General features: G+C 43.6%; 2 protein-coding genes across 7 annotated transcripts in view; both read right to left on the reverse strand.

Annotated features, from left to right (window-relative positions):
* LARS2 (leucyl-tRNA synthetase 2, mitochondrial) overlaps positions 1–16,902 on the reverse strand; it is a 251,118-nt gene that overhangs the window by 95,213 nt on the left and 139,003 nt on the right. For all 6 annotated transcript variants that reach the window (XM_081246586.1, XM_081246585.1, XM_081246582.1 and 3 more), the window contains one exon: positions 1,816–1,905. In XM_081246586.1, coding sequence (XP_081102712.1) covers positions 1,816–1,905 — 90 coding nt within the window. The remainder of the gene's footprint in view (positions 1–1,815; positions 1,906–16,902) is intronic.
* On the reverse strand, positions 12,359–13,443 carry LOC308623666 (stromal cell-derived factor 2-like). Its single transcript, XM_081246260.1, has one exon. The coding sequence runs from the start codon at positions 13,304–13,306 to the stop codon at positions 12,671–12,673; it is 636 nt and encodes a 211-aa protein (XP_081102386.1). The 5' UTR covers positions 13,307–13,443; the 3' UTR covers positions 12,359–12,670.

The following is a 16,902-nucleotide window of genomic DNA, read 5'->3' on the forward strand; positions in this document are numbered from 1 at the left end:
GACCTTTAAGAACCCACCACTTGTTGAGTTTTGGTGTAGTACCAAAGGAGAATATTCATAATTATCTGCAATGGTTATTAAAATACTTCTCCACTTTTAGCAGGTTCTGTTAATTAGTTCTTCTGGTATTTACTATTATAACTTTAAGTAATAAAATTGTACTACCTCAAGTTTGATACACTATCTTTTTTTTTATTATTATAATTATTATTTTTGGCTGTGTTGGGTCTTCATTGTTGAGTGCGGGCTTTTTCTACCTGTGGCGAGCTGGGGGCTACTCCTCGTTGTGGTGCACGGGCTTCTCATTGTGGTGGCTTCTTGTTACAGAGCATGGGCTCTAGGCTCACGGGCTTCAGTAGCTGTGGCACATGGGCTCAGTAGTTGTGGCTCATGGGCTCTAGAGCACAGGCTCAGTAATTGTGGCACACGGGCTTAGTTGCTCCACTGCATGTGGGATCTTCCCGGACCAGGGATCAAACCCACGTGCCCTGCATTGGCAGGCAGATTCTTTTTTTTTTTTTTAAATAAGATTTATTTATTTATTTTTGGCTGCATTAGGTCTTCGTTGCTGCGTGCAGGCTTTCTCTAGTTGTGGTGAACAGGGGCTACTCTCTGTTGCAGTGTGCAGGCTTCTCCTTGCGGTGGCTTCTCTTGTTGCGGAGCACAGGCTCTAGGCACATGGGCTTCAGTAGTTGCGGCACACGGGCTCAACAGTTGTGGCATGCGGGCTCTAGAGTGCAGGCTCAGCAGTTGTGGCGCATGGGCCTAGCCGCTCCACGGCATGTGGGATCTTCCCGGACCGGGGCACGAACCCACGTCCCCTGCATCAGCAGGCGGACTCTCAACCACTGCGCCACCAGGGAGGCCCAAAATGTTTTATATTTAAAACATAATGATATTATAAGTACTATTCTTTGCAAGATGAAGCAGTGTGATGTGATCCACAGAAAAGTAAACATAATTCTATGTTGTTAAATCCCTCTGGTCAAAGGAGAACATCTAAAGTATAAAGGTACAATGAGTTTTCTACTTGGTACTTCTGAACTTTCTAGACCAGTGCTATCTGGTACTTTTCTTATGTGGAAGCATATTCTGTTATGATGGGAATGTTTTATATCTTTGCTGTCCAACACTAGCTACCAGCACGTGAATGTGGCTAGTATGACTGAGGACCTGAATTTTTAATATTATTTAATCTTAATTACTTTAAATTTAAATTTCAACAACCACATGCAGCTAATGGCTATCATCATATGGACAGTGCAGTTCTAGGCCATGTGATGATACTCTTTCTCTCAACTCCCGCCATTTAAGGCTTATCTACTATTACTGACCTCCTGTTTTAAGAAGCATTCCACTTCTTGGGAGGCCACTAGGTGTGGGCACTGTGCTTGTTGTTCTTTAAATATTACCTTTCTCTTCCCAAGACCCGGCAAGGAAGATATTATCACCCAACAGCAGATGAGAAACCATGACTCCTAAAGGTTGTCACCAGCCAGCACACATCTATGAGAGGTAGCTAGGATTTGAGAAACATGTTTTTCCTAAGCCTCTTCCTTGACTTCATTACAGACATTGTTATGTGCTGGGAATTCAAGGGTGAAAGAAGCTCAAGCCCTGTCCTGGAGGCACCAAACTAAGCCAGACAGTAGTTACTCTTTGTAACTTTGATTGATTTCATGAATGTGAGGTTGTGTTCATTTTCACTGCTACTGTGCAAACAGGGTTTATTTTATTCCTTATTTAACAATGATGTCTTCTAAGAAGATGGAGAAGGTTTACAGAATCTTAAAAGCATAGCTAACTTTAACTTACCTCTTTTTGATAGGCCAGTCCAGCTTCATAGAGTTTAATAAAGAGATACTGAGTCCATTTGTAGTAATCTGGTAAACACGTGGTTATTTCCTGCCAAAGAGGGGGAAAATCAGGTATAGGCCATTGTAAATATCCCCTCTCCCAACGTATGCATCAGCTTTGCAATTCAATTTTGAAAAGCAATCACACTGCAAAAATATTTATCAACCTATAATATTTTTACCAATTTGCAAAGTAAGGGAAGAAGCAATTTATTCTGGGAAGAGAGATGTTATCGAAAGCCACCCTCATCTTTCCCAGGGCATGTTTAATGATGAGAAACTCGACGTAAGTCTTTTGCACAGCACCACCCACCATGTATTCAAGTAATAGCTGAATTACATTGTACAAAATTGGGTACTCCCATTTTTGTCAGCACAAACATATTTGGGGGGCCAAGAAGCTAATTCATAAACGTAGTTCATTTTAGAAGCAATCACAAAATTCAAGAAGCATATTTGCCTGCTTTGGTGTGATCCTCACTGGAAAACAAACCTGTGCTTCTATATATAACTGGGGACTGGTAGCTCTCTTAGACTCATTATATTCCATTTATCCCATTATGTGAATCATGCTGTAGTCTACTTAGGAGGGCCCATTAAAAAGCATTATCAAATATTAAACTTAGTGAGAAATCACCTGGCTTGTATTTTGAAGCTTAATTTTATTGAAGTTTATTTTCCGAAAATAAGCTTATTTAAGCTTATTTTCTGTCCTGAAAACACGTGTGCTATAGAATCTTTAAAATCAGGTTTAATTAATTAATTAACCAATAAGGTTTGCAGTTGAGGAAGTCAAGTAAGCATGAAAACCTCTACACTGTCACACCGTTTCTCTTCTAGTGCTCTTCGTTCACTTCAAAAAAGAGCTAACAGAGAAATGGATGTAGGGCAGGGGACATTCCAAATGGTTCCATTCGTCATGGACTATTAACAGAAGGCGTACTTCCTTCTATCAGAAATGCAAACAATCCAGTCTTTCTTCAGATGAGTAAATGAGGAGAGAGTTTAAAGCCAAGGACAGGAGGGTAAGTGTAGCAGGAACTGAGCAAGGTGTCATGTAAACTCTTATTGTCCCCAATGGGTGATATTTCTTATGTGAGATTCCTGGGTTCTTTTATGTGCTGTTTTGTAATAATAGTGGAGTAATAACAATTAGAAAACAAATAACTCAACTCTGGTCACTGGCTCCACTTGCTCCTACAAGGCAGGGAGTGAACTACGAGCCAGTCTCACAGCTCTGCCCACACCGTAGCTGTCCCCTGCCAACACCAAAGCCGTGATTTCTGAGCCATGTGCACACACAGCCTACACCAGCTCCCGAGGCTCCACGGACATCAAGTCTGCAGGGCATCGGACACAAAGCACTTCACCAACACAAGAATCAGACCAGCACACTGTGGGCATGCTTGCTCCCCCAAACCTCCAAATTCATCCTCATCCCATCATCTTTTCCTCACCAGCTAGCCCCCCTGCAAGCCTGGCACAGAACTCATTTTCCTGAGAAGCAACTTACAAAACCCAGGGCAGGGGCTAAGTTTCGTCTGTTTCATTTTGCTTATCATGTACGCTCAGGCCCCGACACATCAAGGCACCCCCAAATTGTTGTTGAATGAAGAATAAACTAAATAGATATAGGTACGTCTGCATGTCGGATTAAATTTGTATCCCTCATGGAGGCTTCACCAACTAAATTCAAATTACACAGGTCTGCAAGATGAACTGGAATAGGGAATGGGGTGGGGGTAAGGGGAATGTGGTGGAAATATTCCCAGACCTTGTTAGGGTAGGTATGTTCTTTAAAATTCTTTTCCAGTAGAGGTCTAAAGAAATAGGTGAAGCAAATATGACAAAATAATGACAACTGTTAAATCTAGGGGTTGGGCTCTTTTCTCTATTTTTCTATATATTTAAGTTTTTCAAAACAAAATATCAAAATATTCCTAACGAATATGTATATGTATGTATGCATATACATATGTATTTTCTCAGCCCCTGAATCTGCTTCCATAGATTGAGAGTAAAAATTACACAGCAATGGGACAGCATGATAATCTTCACTTAGGTTTGTAGTTTTGAAAATTAATTTTATCTAAAATAGAAAAAAGATGATAGATCCAGTCAGGGGGAGAAAAAAAACAAGATTATCCAACCACGCATTAGCCCACTTTCAGTCAGACGGGTGATGCAAAGTGCATTGTCTTTGGAAGTGTCAGCTCCAAGGTGAGATGAGGTGTGTGGGGTACAGGCCCCCTCTTTCACTCTGCCTTCAAACTTGGGTCTGACCTTTTATATTTATATTGTGTTTTTGCACATGTCATTTGAAGAAAAAGTAGCATCAGCTGCTAAAAGAGTACACCTCGAAAACCACGGCTCCAGAACCGTCATTCCAATCCCAACAGAACTGTTTCAACTCATGTTTACCTCACTTGCACTGCCCCTCCTGCTGAAGTGTTGGAGGCTCCTGCCTAGAGGAGGCTGGGGACGTCCTGGGGACAGGAACCTCGCCCCTGCCCATTTATTCCCATCTGCTGCACAAAGGGCCCAGCCACGACCCTCAGTACTGCCCACTCCATGAAGAAATGCCAGAGCAGGAGTCCAGTCTCACAAGAACCATAAGCATGGTAGGTCAGAGATCCTGCTCAGACAAGTACTTCCTGAAAAAGTCAAAGAGCCTTTCTGGAACCTCCCTTGATTTACTGATTTAAAAAAAAAAAAAAAAACCCGAACAGCTATTTCTAGTCTTCTAATGCCTCATCTTAGTAAAAATCATCAAACACATCTTTCTGAAATTAAACTGCTTAAAAGCTTAACTGTAGTCAACTGGCTAGAAGTTGAGACTCCCTTTTCACACTTTGGGAACTAATTTAAAACCCAGCCCTGTAGACAAAGGTCTTCTGGGGTTTCAGCACCCACAAAGATGTTAAGACCTCTTCCTCCCTTTTCCTAAAGCAGGGATTCTCAACGGGGAAACTTTTGCTCCCCAGGTATGACTGGAAACATTGCTGTTTGTGACAACTGTGATGGGGGCGAGGGTGGGGGCAGCTGTCAATTGCATCTAGTGGGTGGAAGTCAGGGATGTTGTTAAAACCCTACAATGCACAAGACAGCCCCTAGAACAAAAAATTTTCCAGCCCCAAATGCCAATAATGCCAAAGGGAAAACCCTACTCAAAGGATTTCAATCTTTTTAGTCTGAGTCTGTAACCACAGATTAAGGGGAATGAGCCAAGCAACTCTGGAGGGCAGTCCGTAAAAGCGATAAAACGTCCTTGGAAAGAGTGGAAACGGGAGTAAATTAACTTAGGTTTCCCTCTCCAGCTGGTGTGACCCCATCTCCGTTGAGCACATCATGCAACGCAGGTGGGAATGCTGCACGATGCAGCCACCGGCCCTTCCACCAACGCTGAGACCAACCAGAGGGGAGATCTGGCAAGCTGGGTGCCAGCAGACACAGGTCTGAAACTGTTAGGCACACATAATGCTACTCACTGGGAAGGAGTGACTGCCTTTATGAACTAAATTTTAAATCACTCAATATACCTCCGAGTAGCTGTCTGACTTGGAAAATCTCCTGTAATAAATTCATGTAATAAATTTCCTATTTTGAAGTTCAAGAGGCATACAGTTTTTCTTGACACAACATCAGTTTATCCCCGCCCATGAAAGAGTTGTTGAACAAAATGTTTAAAGATCATCCTTTGGAATCCGGCCCACAGTACCCAAATGTCTAGGCCCAGCCTTGCCTGTCCTCCAAAGGGGAGCCCTACATCTGCGGGCTGGGGATTCTTGTCCCCAAGCTGTGGGACGGCATAAGACTTCTCAGTGAGACCACCAGAGGAGTCAAACGAGGGCTGTTCCCTGTTTTCCAAAATCCCTTTTCATTCCTGTGCCTTCCTTGCCTTGCTTGCCAAATAAGCCAACACCTACATGAATGCATCCTTCTTTTTAAAACAGAAAGTCAGGTAATTCAAAGTTATAGCTCCAAAAGCAACTGCAATTCGGCCACGCTGTACATAGATCTATATAAAGATGTCAACTTTTATAACCCCCTGAGCTCTAGAAAGTGCAATCTAGCTGCCAAGAGACCAAATTTATGCATCTGGAATCTCAACTAGACTCATTCCTCCACACTGTTTTAGCATTAGAAATATTTTGCACATTCACAGCCAAACCCAGGGCCCAACAAAGAAGGTGACACACCCCCAGAACACAAGTAAGGATCAAAACGTGAACCTTTGAGGCCTGCTACCCACACCTCAGTGACTGTACAGATTAATAACCAAGCCAGCCTTGCCAGGACTGCCTGCACACAGTGCTCGGCAATGGCCAGAAGAAGCCCGAGGTGCAGACGTCCACCAGATTGTCCCTGAGACAAAACTACAGTTGATTTGTGAAGGTGACTCACTGCTGTGTACCTCACTGAGGTCTCCTCAGGCTGACACTCCTTGCTCCAGGAAAAGAGAGAGAGAGAGTGATCCAAGGGAAGGAAAACCCACTTTGCAGCCATTTGACTGGGTTCAAGTCCTTGCATCATCATTAGCCTTGTAGCCACAGCTGAGTTTCCCTGTCTAGAAGAGAGGGGTGATGAGGTCTGTCAGAGGGGCTGTAAGGACAAATGTGATGATGTGTGTAAAGCACATGCTGGGCACATATGACGGATCGATGGTGTCACTTACCTTGCTTGACTCAGAGTGTGTGACGAGAGGAGTGAGGCTGGCTCCACCACCACACCCCTCTCAGAGGCGGCTGATGCCCTCATTGGGCTACTGGGACAGCACGAAAGGCAGAGGAATGCACTGGGGTCAGAAGAGCTTGCTGTCACCATCCCTTACCAAATGTTGCCTTTCTGACTAAAAAGAGATAGTGTTTATGAGGGGAAGACCAAAACACATGACCCAGGCCGAGAAATCCACACCAGGCTGCTCCCAGTCACCTCTGGTGGCAATGCCCACCGCAGGGAGAGCCAGCAAGGTCACTTCCTATCCCCACCTTTCTGCTCTGGCAGGATTTAGTTGGGTCTTTGTTTCTTGGTCCCACTGCACTTTTGACAGTGATTGGTCCCAGATCACAGAACCACTCAAAGCCATCGTGCATGTAATTTGCATTGCAACCTCACAATGTTTAGGTCAGCTATCAGGATTGAAGAAAATGAAACAAACCAAAACCTGAGGCAACATTTTATCAAGTCAGTCATTCGCTGGCCGTGTACACTGGCAAGATAAACACAGTAAGAAAGGTGAGCCACCACCATGCATCACAGTTTCCAGCATCGTCTCCCCTCTCCTCAGTCTCACCAGAGCCTTCTGCCTCCAAAACAACCAATCTTGTAAACAGAGGAGAGAGGGGGGTGCTCACATATCTTTTCTGTGCATTTCTATCATTTGCTCTTTACTGCAACGGATCAAAAGGAAATGTATGGTAATGGCCTTGCCTTTTATTCCTTCCTAGGTTTTCAAATTCTGAAGGGGAGGGGTTCTGAAAGCATAGCACAGCTTAAAGGCTGGAGAAACCTGCCTCAGGATTCATACTGCACAGCTTAGGAGTAAATATATATCCTGCATCAGATGTTCCTCACTGGTGATGGTTCAAGGTTCTAGTCCACAGCTCTGTGCACCTGTTGTGTTGGAAGAAGGGAGAGGGAGGCTCACCAGAAAAATCTGCTGGAATAGGACATGTATGGCCACCCCCGCACGAAGTCCTCTAAACTTAGCACTGGCTCTCAAACTTGGTTGCACCTTGAAATGGAGCTTTAAAGGTAACTGGTGCCTGGTTCTCACCTCACCCCCAGAAATTTCATGTGCTGCCAGGGTTGAGAACCACTGCAGAGAGGTTCTTCCCAAATACATCTCCCTCCCAAATACTGCATTAAGTGACAGGGTCCTGCCCTTGTGTCTTTACGGAACTTAATGAACTGGGCTTCGACAGGAGCTAAGGGCACAATTTAGTCCATATGAGATTTCTAACAAGGGCCCCCAGTGCACTGTGCTAAGAAGGGTCTCTCCAGGAGCCTGTCCTGGATTCAAATCCTTCCTGTGCGCCTCAGGCCTGCCCCAACACAGATTCTCTTCATCCTTACAGTCCATCGTCACTGTCTGTTTTCACAAAACAAACATAAGAAAACAATAAGAAATAACCACCTCCATCCAACAGACACAGAAACTTGATTAGGTAACTACTGTGCTCAAGGATCAGCTGTTTAAAAATACAAGACTGTCTGACAGCTCATCCCTCTTCCCAGAGGAGACTTGGTTCTGGAAGGGAAGCTGCAGAAAACCAGCAAGAGTGGCCTGGCCTTCCCCTGGGGCTTCACAGGAAGAGGTAGGGGGGAAGATGACTAATTCCTCACTTAGAGGCTCCTACAGGATCCTCAGGCAGGAGGGGGCATAGAGAGTGGAGGCAGACCGCTCAGCACAGCCCTGGCTTGGAGCCTTGATTAGCAAATAACAGGACATACACGGCTCTGCGCTCCCAAACTTCTCCTCCTGCTCTCCCCTCCTCTCCTCTCCCGTCCCGCGTCCCACGGTGGCGCTGCAAAGCGGTGCCATGAATGCTGCTTTACACACGAGGAAACGGCACCTCGGTGAGGAGGGGGTGGCCTGCCTAACACTGCCCAGCTTTTGGGTGGCGGAATCAAGACAGGAACCCAGGTCTCTGGGCTCAGAGGGGCACCAGGCAGTGAAACAGCACCTTGGAAAGTACAGCCAGGCTGTGCCCAGACTGACTCAAATGTGTGCTCCAAGGAGGTCTGGGTAAATCAAGCAGGAGGAACAGGTTGGAGAACTCTTAGATAAAGGAATACTGCAGTGAATCGTCTTTTAGGAATAACAACAGCAGTAATAATAGCAAACATTTACCAGGCGCTGCCTAGTACTGGGTCCCATTTTGGCAGTTTAGAAACATCTCACTTAGTTCTTGTTATAATGCAAGCAGTCAGTTATTACAGTTATCAAATGTGGACTTGACATCCCTGCTTAAAATTGCAATTAACCCCTGGCCGTCCTGTCCCCCACCCCTGACCTTGTTCCACTTTTTTATTTCTGTAGCGTTTATGACCTCCTAACATACTATTTACTTATTTATTATGTTTATTGCCTATCTTTGTCTCCCCTCCTCCCACCCCCAGTCAATTGTAAGGTTCCTTCATTAAAGAAAGAATTTTTGTTGGGGAGTTTCCTGGCGGTCCAGTGGTTAGGACTTGGCGCTTTCACTGCCATGGCCCGGGTTCAATTCCTGGCCTGGGAACTAAGATCCCAGAAGACGTGCAGTGTGGGCAAAAAAAAAAAAAAAAAAGTTTTTGTCTTTTTTCCTCCCACTGATACATTCCAAGGGCTTAGAACAGTACCTGGTACAATGGATGTTTAATAAAACGGTTGCTGAATGAATAAATCATTTTACCTTTCAGAAAACTGAGTCTCTAAGTAACTTGTTTAAGATCACATAGCCAGTAGGAGGTAAAATTAGGATCCAAACATGTGTCTGAGTGACTTGATGCCTGTACGACCCCAAATGATTTCTTCCCCTCAATGTCAGCCCAACTTTTGTAACTTTCACGTTAGATCTTTTCAAACACGGAAAGCCACATGAACCAAACACATATTACATGTAGTTAAACTTGTGTTATAAATGTTCACATAGCTGTCTTTCTATTGAATATTTGTACAACTTGCACTAAAGCTAGAATAAATGAAATATTTTAAATGTTATATCCTTGACTTACATAAAAACTATATATAATTTTTAACGACATGGGAACATGACAGTTGATACAAAATGGAGTATGTTTTATGGTTTCAATTATATAAGGGAAAAATGATAAGAATACTAGAAAAAATGCCAACATATAAACAAACATTGGGTTGCCTCAGGATGACACTGATGATTGTGGGTGATTTTCTTAAAATTATAAAGTTTTCTGAACTTCACTGATGCTGTATAGTGATTGTGTATTACTCTGGGAATTCACCTATGGTTTTACAGTCCTAGAAAACCTTTAGATTCAAAGGAAGAAGAAAACCAAAGAGCTAGATCTACAGCAATGGGACCCTTGCTCTGGTGAGGAGCTTTCCAACATACTTGGAATACACACCTCGAGACCCACACAGAAGAGTTTAAAGGAACTAGAGATGGCCCATCTACAGAAAAATGTCCTGGGGTCACAAAGGGGCATTCACATGGCCACCTCCAAGGCCCCCAGACAACCTTAGTATGTATCCACATAACCAATTCCAACAAACCAGGCTCCAAAGGGAAGGATCTGGCCTAAATGCAGAACCACAGGGGAATATAACGGGGGAGGAGGGCTCACTGTCCACAATCTCTGGGTAAGAGGCCTAGGATGGCCTACCCACCTTCTAAGTTGCTATTATAAGGGTGTAAAGGGCCAGGTAGACACCTTTGCCTGTGAGTAATGAGCAAGAGTGGGGTGGGGGCAGGGCACGCAGTGTCCTGGAATCAGGAGGTTAGGGCTCAGATCCCACCTAAGGGCCATGTGATACAAAGCAAGTGACTTGTCCATATCTGTACCTCATTTTCCCCATAAATTGTGGCAAGTGGCCTCTAAGAGGGACCTCAATGATCCCTGCCTCCTGGTATTCTCACCCTTATGTTACCCCCTTCCTTCGAGTGTGGGCTGAGCCCTAGACACTTGCTTCTAACAAACAGAATATAGCAAGTAACGGGATGTCACTTCCAAGATTAGGTTACAAAGGCACTGTGGATCTGTCTTGGCCATTGTTCTCTTTGTCTCTTTCTCACTCTCTCTTGCTCTGAAAAAAGCCAACTGCCATGCTGTGAGCTGCCCCATGGAGGCTCATGTGGCAAGGAACTAAGGTAGGCTTCTGCCAGCAAATGCAAGGAACCAGCCCTCAGTCCAGCAGCTAAAAACCACATGAGTGAGCTTGGAAGCAGATCCCACCAAAGCCGAGCCTTCAAATGAGACCTCAGCCTTGGCCTTGATGGCAGCCTTATGAGGGACCCCATGCCAGAGGACACAACTAAGCCATGCCTGGATTCCTATCCCACAGAAATGATGGAATAATAAATACTTATTGTTTTAAGCTACTAATTTCTGGGGCAATTTGTTATGCAGCAAATAGATAACTAATACATTTGTAAAAGGAGCCAATAATTGGACCAAATTCTGGGATAGACACGAAGATTAAATGAGAAAATGTTGGTAATGTACTTGGCAAATGCTTAGCACACAGATGAGAGGAGAATGGTGATGCCAGGGGCCCCAGGGGTATCTAAGGATCACCCACTCCCTTCCCCACAGTGTTGGGATGGAATCAGTCTGCTGTCCAGGCTACAAGGGAATGAAAGGGAGGCCTAGTGCTCCATGCTCCTGCCTGGCTGAGTCTTCTTCTTCTTCTTTTTTTTTTTTTTTCAATTTTTAAATTTAATTTTACTTTTTTTTATACAGCAGGTTCTTATTAGTCATCAATTTTATGCACATCAGTGTATACATGTCAATCCCAATCTCCCAATTCATCCCACCAAAACCCCCACCCCCCCGCCACTTTCCCCCCTTGATGTCCATAGGTTTGTTCTCTACATCTGTGCCTCAATTTCTGCCCTACACACCGGTCCATCTGCACCATTTTTCTAGGTTCTACATATATGCGTTAATATACGATATTTGTTTTTCTCTTTCTGACTTACTTCACTCTGTATGACACTCTCTATTCATCCACGTCTCAACAAATGACTCAATTTTGTTACTTTTTATGGCTGAGTAATATTCCATTGTATATATGTACCACATCTTCTTTATCCATTCGCCTGTCAATGGGCATTTAGGTTGCTTCCATGACCTGTCTATTGTAAATAGTGCTGCAATGAACACTGGGGTGCATGTGTCTTTTTCAATTATGGTTTTCTCTGGGTATATGCCCAGTAGTGGGATTCCTGGATCATATGGTAATTCAATTTTTAGTTGTTTAAGGAACCTCCATACTGTTCTCCATAGTGGCTGTATCAATTTACATTCCCACCAACAGTGCAAGAGGGTTCCCTTTTCTCCACACCCTCTCCAGCATTTGTTGTTTGTACATTTTCTGATGATGCCCATTCTAACTGGTGTGAGGTGATACCTCATTGTACTTTTGATTTGCATTTCTCTAATAACTAGTGATGTTGAGCAGCTTTTCATGTGCTTCTTGGCCATCTGTATGTCTTCTTTGGAGAAATGTCTATTTAGGTCTTCTGCCCATTTTTGGATTGGCTTGTTTGTTTTTTAAATATTGAGCTGCATGAGCTGTTTATATATTTTGGAGATTAATCATTTGTCCATTGATTCGTTTGCAAATATTTTCTCCCATTCTGAGGGTTGTCTTTTCATCTTGTTTATGGTTTCCTTTGCTGTGCAAAAGCTTTGAAGTTTCATTAGGTCACATTTGTTTATTTATTTATTTAATTTATTTATTTATTTTTTTTAACAGTGAAATTTTTTATATCATTCTGGAGAAAGAAAGTGGGAGAAAAGTCACACACATTAATAATCCATGATGCCAAGATTCTGAGGAATAAAAATTTCCCAGCTAGGAGGGATGCCTCCCTCAGTTTTTGTTTTATTAATATGAATGAAAAGCACCTGCTCCTTCACCAACAAGTCTTGTACTCAGAAATAACTGACCCAAGTCTGGGAGAACAACCAATTCAACTGTGAAGGGCTGAGGCTTCCAAACACATCCACTGTTTCCTATCATGCATCTTCATCTCTGGTGACATGGTCACCCGTGGCAGGGATCCAAAGGGTGAAGGAGCAGCAGATGTCTATGAACACTGTGTGGTGACAGTGGCTCACAGCCTCCAGACTCATAGCTCTGTGTGGTAGCCTTCTGCCTTCAACAACTCACTGGGCTTCATGAAGATGCCTTCCATGGCTTTCCAGTAGTTGTTCTGGCTTGGCTGGGCCATGCCATGCACCTCTTTTTGCCCACTGATGGGTCGACCATATTGTTCTCCTGTGACAGACAGCAGAACCTCAGTGGAAGAATGCTTGAACCGCACCTCAACATCCCTCACCCAGTAGGGCCCGTTACAGAGCACCGTCCAGTCATCCAGATAATCGCCTTCACCGTCCTCACCGAAAGCACTCACTTCCTGGTTTCCAGAAAGAGGTGAGGTGAAGTGGTGACTATGGAGGTTTCGGCCAGTGTTGACATGTGTCAGCCGGATGGGCTGACCACATCTGATGGGGGTTCCCCTCTCACACACTGTGGCTGTCTTCCCCCATATTCTCCAGTAACTATTGCTGTCATCCACAGAGGTTACACCTGTCACTGACTGCTGCCCACTACCTGACCCATAGCGCACGTCGTGTGAGTGCAGTCGCACGTTGTGGCGCGTATTGAGCAGCTTCACCACAGAACCGCATGTAACGACAGCCAGATTAGACGATCCCACAGCACTCCACAAACCCCCGAACAACAGCAGCGACACCGCAGCCATCCTGTCTGTAGCGCGGAGACCCTAATCTTCGAAGAAAACTCGGCCCCTCCCCGGAACCGGAAGCCGCGGGTGGAACCACAGAGAGGACGAAAAGGAGCTCTAGTCTGGTCTTTATGGTTCCTTTGGCTAGAGCGGCCTGAGGAACAGGCTAGGTCTGGTTGCTTCCGACCTCCTCATTCAGCTTATTCTGTTACGGGGGCCCTATGACAGTTGCCTTCTTGAACTGCTTCGGCCAGCCCAGCCCAGCTACCCCCATGCCTCCCTCCCCACCCCACCCCCGCCCCCGCCCCCGGCCACATTTGTTTATTTTTGTTTTTATTTCCATTACTCTAGGAGGTGAATCAAAAAAGATCTTGCTGTGATTTATGTCAAAGACTGTTCTTCCTATGTTTTCCTCTAAGAGTTTTATAGTGTCCGGTCTTACATTTAGGTCTCTAATCCATTTTGAGTTTATTTTGGTGCTTGGTGGTCGGGAGTGTTCTAATTTCATTCTTTTACATGTAGCTGTCCAGTTTTCCCAGCACCACTTATTGAAGAGACTGTCTTTTCTCCATTGTATATCCTTGCCTCCTTTGTCATAGATTAGTTGACCATAGGTGCGTGGGTTTATCTCTGGGCTTTCTATCTTGTTCCATTGATCAACGTTTCTGTTTTTGTGCCAGTACCATATTGTCTTGATTACTGTAGCTTTGTAGTATAGTCTGAAGTCAGGGAGTCTGATTCCTCCAGCTCCGTTTTTTTCCCTCAAGACTGCTTTGGCTATTCGGGGTCTTTTGTGTCTCCATACAAATTTTAAGATATTTTGTTCTAGTTCTAGGTAAAAAATGCCATTGGTAATTTGATAGATTGAATCTGTAGATTGCTTTGGGTAGTATAGTCATTTTCACAATGTTGATTCTTCCAATCCAAGAACATGGTATATCTCTCCATTTGTTGGTATCATCTGTAATTTCTTTCATCAGTGTCTTATAGTTTTTTGCATACAGGTCTTTTGTCTCCCTAGGTAGGTTTATTCCTAGGTATTTTATTCTTTTTGTTGCAATGGTAAATGGGAGTGTTTCCTTAATTTCTCTTTCAGATTTTTCATCTTTAGTGTATAGGAATGCAAGAGATTTCTGTGCATTAATTTTGTATCCTGCAACTTTACCAATTCATTGATTAGCTCCAGTAGTTCTCTGGTGGCATCTCTAGGAATCTCTATGTATAGTATCATGTCATCTACAAACAGTGACAGTTTTACTTCTTCTTTTCCAATTTGTATTCCTTTTATTTCTTTTTCTTCTCTGATTGCCGTGTCTAAGCCTTCCAAAACTATGTTGAATAATAGTGGTGACAGTGGACAATCCTTGTCTTGTTCCTCATCTTAGAGGAGATGATTTCAGTTTTTCACCATTGAGAATAATGTTTGCTGTGGGTTTGTCGTATATGGCCTTTATTATGTTGAGGTAGGTTCCCTCCATGCCGACTTTCTGGAGAGTTTTTTATCATAAATGGGTGTTGAATTTTGTCAAAAGCTTTTTCTGCATCTATTGAGATGATCATATGGTTTTTATTCTCCAATTTGTTAATATGGTGTATCACATTGATTGATTTGCATATATTAAAGAATCCTTGCATCCCTGGGATAAATCCCACTTGATCATGGTGTATGATCCTTTTAATATGTTGTTGGATTCTGTTTGCTAGTACTTTGTTGAGGATTTTTGCATCTATATTCATCAGTGATATTGGTCTGTAATTTTCTTTTTTTGTAGTATCTTTGTCTGGTTTTGGTATCAGGGTGATGGTGGCCTCATAGAATGAGTGTGGGAGTGTTCCTTCCTCTGCAGTTTTTTGGAAGAGTTTGAGAAGGATGGGTGTTAGTTCTTCTCTAAATGTTTGAGAGCATTCACCTGTGAAGCCATCTGGTCCTGGACTTTTGTTTGCTAGAAGATTGTTAATCACAGTTTCAATTTCATTACTTGTGATTGGTCTGTTCATATTTTCTATTTCTTCCTGGTTCAGTCTTGGGAGGTTATACCTTTCTAAGAATTTGTCCATCTCTTCCAGGTTGTCCATTTTATTGGCATAGAGTTGCTTGTAGTAGTCTCTTAGGATGCTTTATATTTCTGTGGTGTCTGTTGTAACTCCTCCTCTTCCATTTCTAATTTTATTGGTTTGAGTCCTCTCCCTCTTTTTCTTGATGAGTCTGGCTAATGGTTTATCAATTTTGTTTAACTTCTCAAAGAACCAGCTTTTAGTTTTATTGATCTTTGCTATTGTGTTCTTTGTTTCTATTTCATTTATTTCTGCTCTAATATTTATGATTTCTTTCCTTCTGCTCACTTTGGGTTTTGTTTGTTCTTCTTTCTCTAGTTCCTTTTGGTGTAAGGTTAGATTGTTTGAGATTTTTCTTGTTTCTTGAGGTAGGCTTGTATAGCTATAAACTTCCCTCTTAGAACTGCTTTTGCTGCATCCCATAGGTTTTGGATTGTCGTGTTTTCATTGTCATTTGTCTCTAGGTATTTTTTGATTTCCTCTTTGATTTCTTCAGTGATCTCTTGGTTATTTAGTAACGTATTGTTTAGCCTCCATGTGTTTGTGTTTTTTACGTTTTTTTCCCTGTAATTCATTTCTAATCTCATAGCGTTGTGGTCAGAAAAGATGCTTGATATGATTTCAATTTTCTTAAATTTACTGAGGCTTGATTTGTGACCCAAGATGTGATGTATTCTGGAGAATGTTCCGTGTGCAGTTGAGGTCTCAGATCATGTTCACTATCATTATTCTGAATTCTTTTTCTGGAAGGTTTCCTATCTCCACTTCATTTAGTTGTTTTTCTGGGGTTTTATCTTGTTCCTTCATCTGGTACATAGCCCTCTGCCTTTTCATTTTGTCTATCTTTCTGTGAATGTGGTTTTTGTTCCACAGGCTGCAGGACTGTAGTTATTCTTGCTTCTGCTGTCTACCCTCTGGTGGATGAGGCTGTCTAAGAGGCTTGTGCAAGTTTCCTGATGGGAGGGACTGGTGGTGGGTAGAGCTGGCTGTTGCTTTGGTGGGCTGAGCTCAGTAAAACTTAAATTCACTTGTCTGCTGATGGGTGGGACTGGGTTCCCTCCCTGTTGGTTGTTTGGCCTGAGGAGACCCAACACTGGAGCCTACCTGGTCTCTTTGGTGGGGCTAATGGCGGACTCTGGGGGGGCTCACGCCAAGGAGTACTTCCCAGAACTTCTGCTGCCTGTGTCCTTGTCTCCATGGTGAGCCACAGCCAAGCCCCCCTCTGCAGGAGACCCTCCAACCCTAGCAGGTAGGTCTGGTTCTCCCCTGGGGTCACTGCTTCTTCCCCTGAGTCCTGATGTGCACACTGCTTTGTATGTGCCCTCCAAGAGTGGAGTCTCTCTTTCCCCTAGTCCTGTCGAAGTCTTGCAATCAAATCCCACTAGCCTTCAAAGTCTGATTCTCTAGGAATTCCTCCTCCCGTTGCCAGACCCCCAGGTTGGGAAGCCTGACGTGGGGCTCAGAATCTTCACTCCAGTGGGTTCACTTCTGTGGTATAAGTGTTCTCCAGTCTGTGAGTCACCCACCCAGCAGTTATGGGATTTGATTTTACTGTGATT

This window comes from Mesoplodon bidens, assembly GCF_964165515.1.
Source record: "Mesoplodon bidens genome assembly, chromosome: 10".
NCBI lineage: Eukaryota > Metazoa > Chordata > Mammalia > Artiodactyla > Ziphiidae > Mesoplodon > Mesoplodon bidens.

Bases quoted from the DNA above. Each gene is read 5' to 3' on its own strand.
- LOC308623666 (XM_081246260.1), bottom strand. From the start codon at position 13,306: ATGGCTGCGGTGTCGCTGCTGTTGTTCGGGGGTTTGTGGAGTGCTGTG.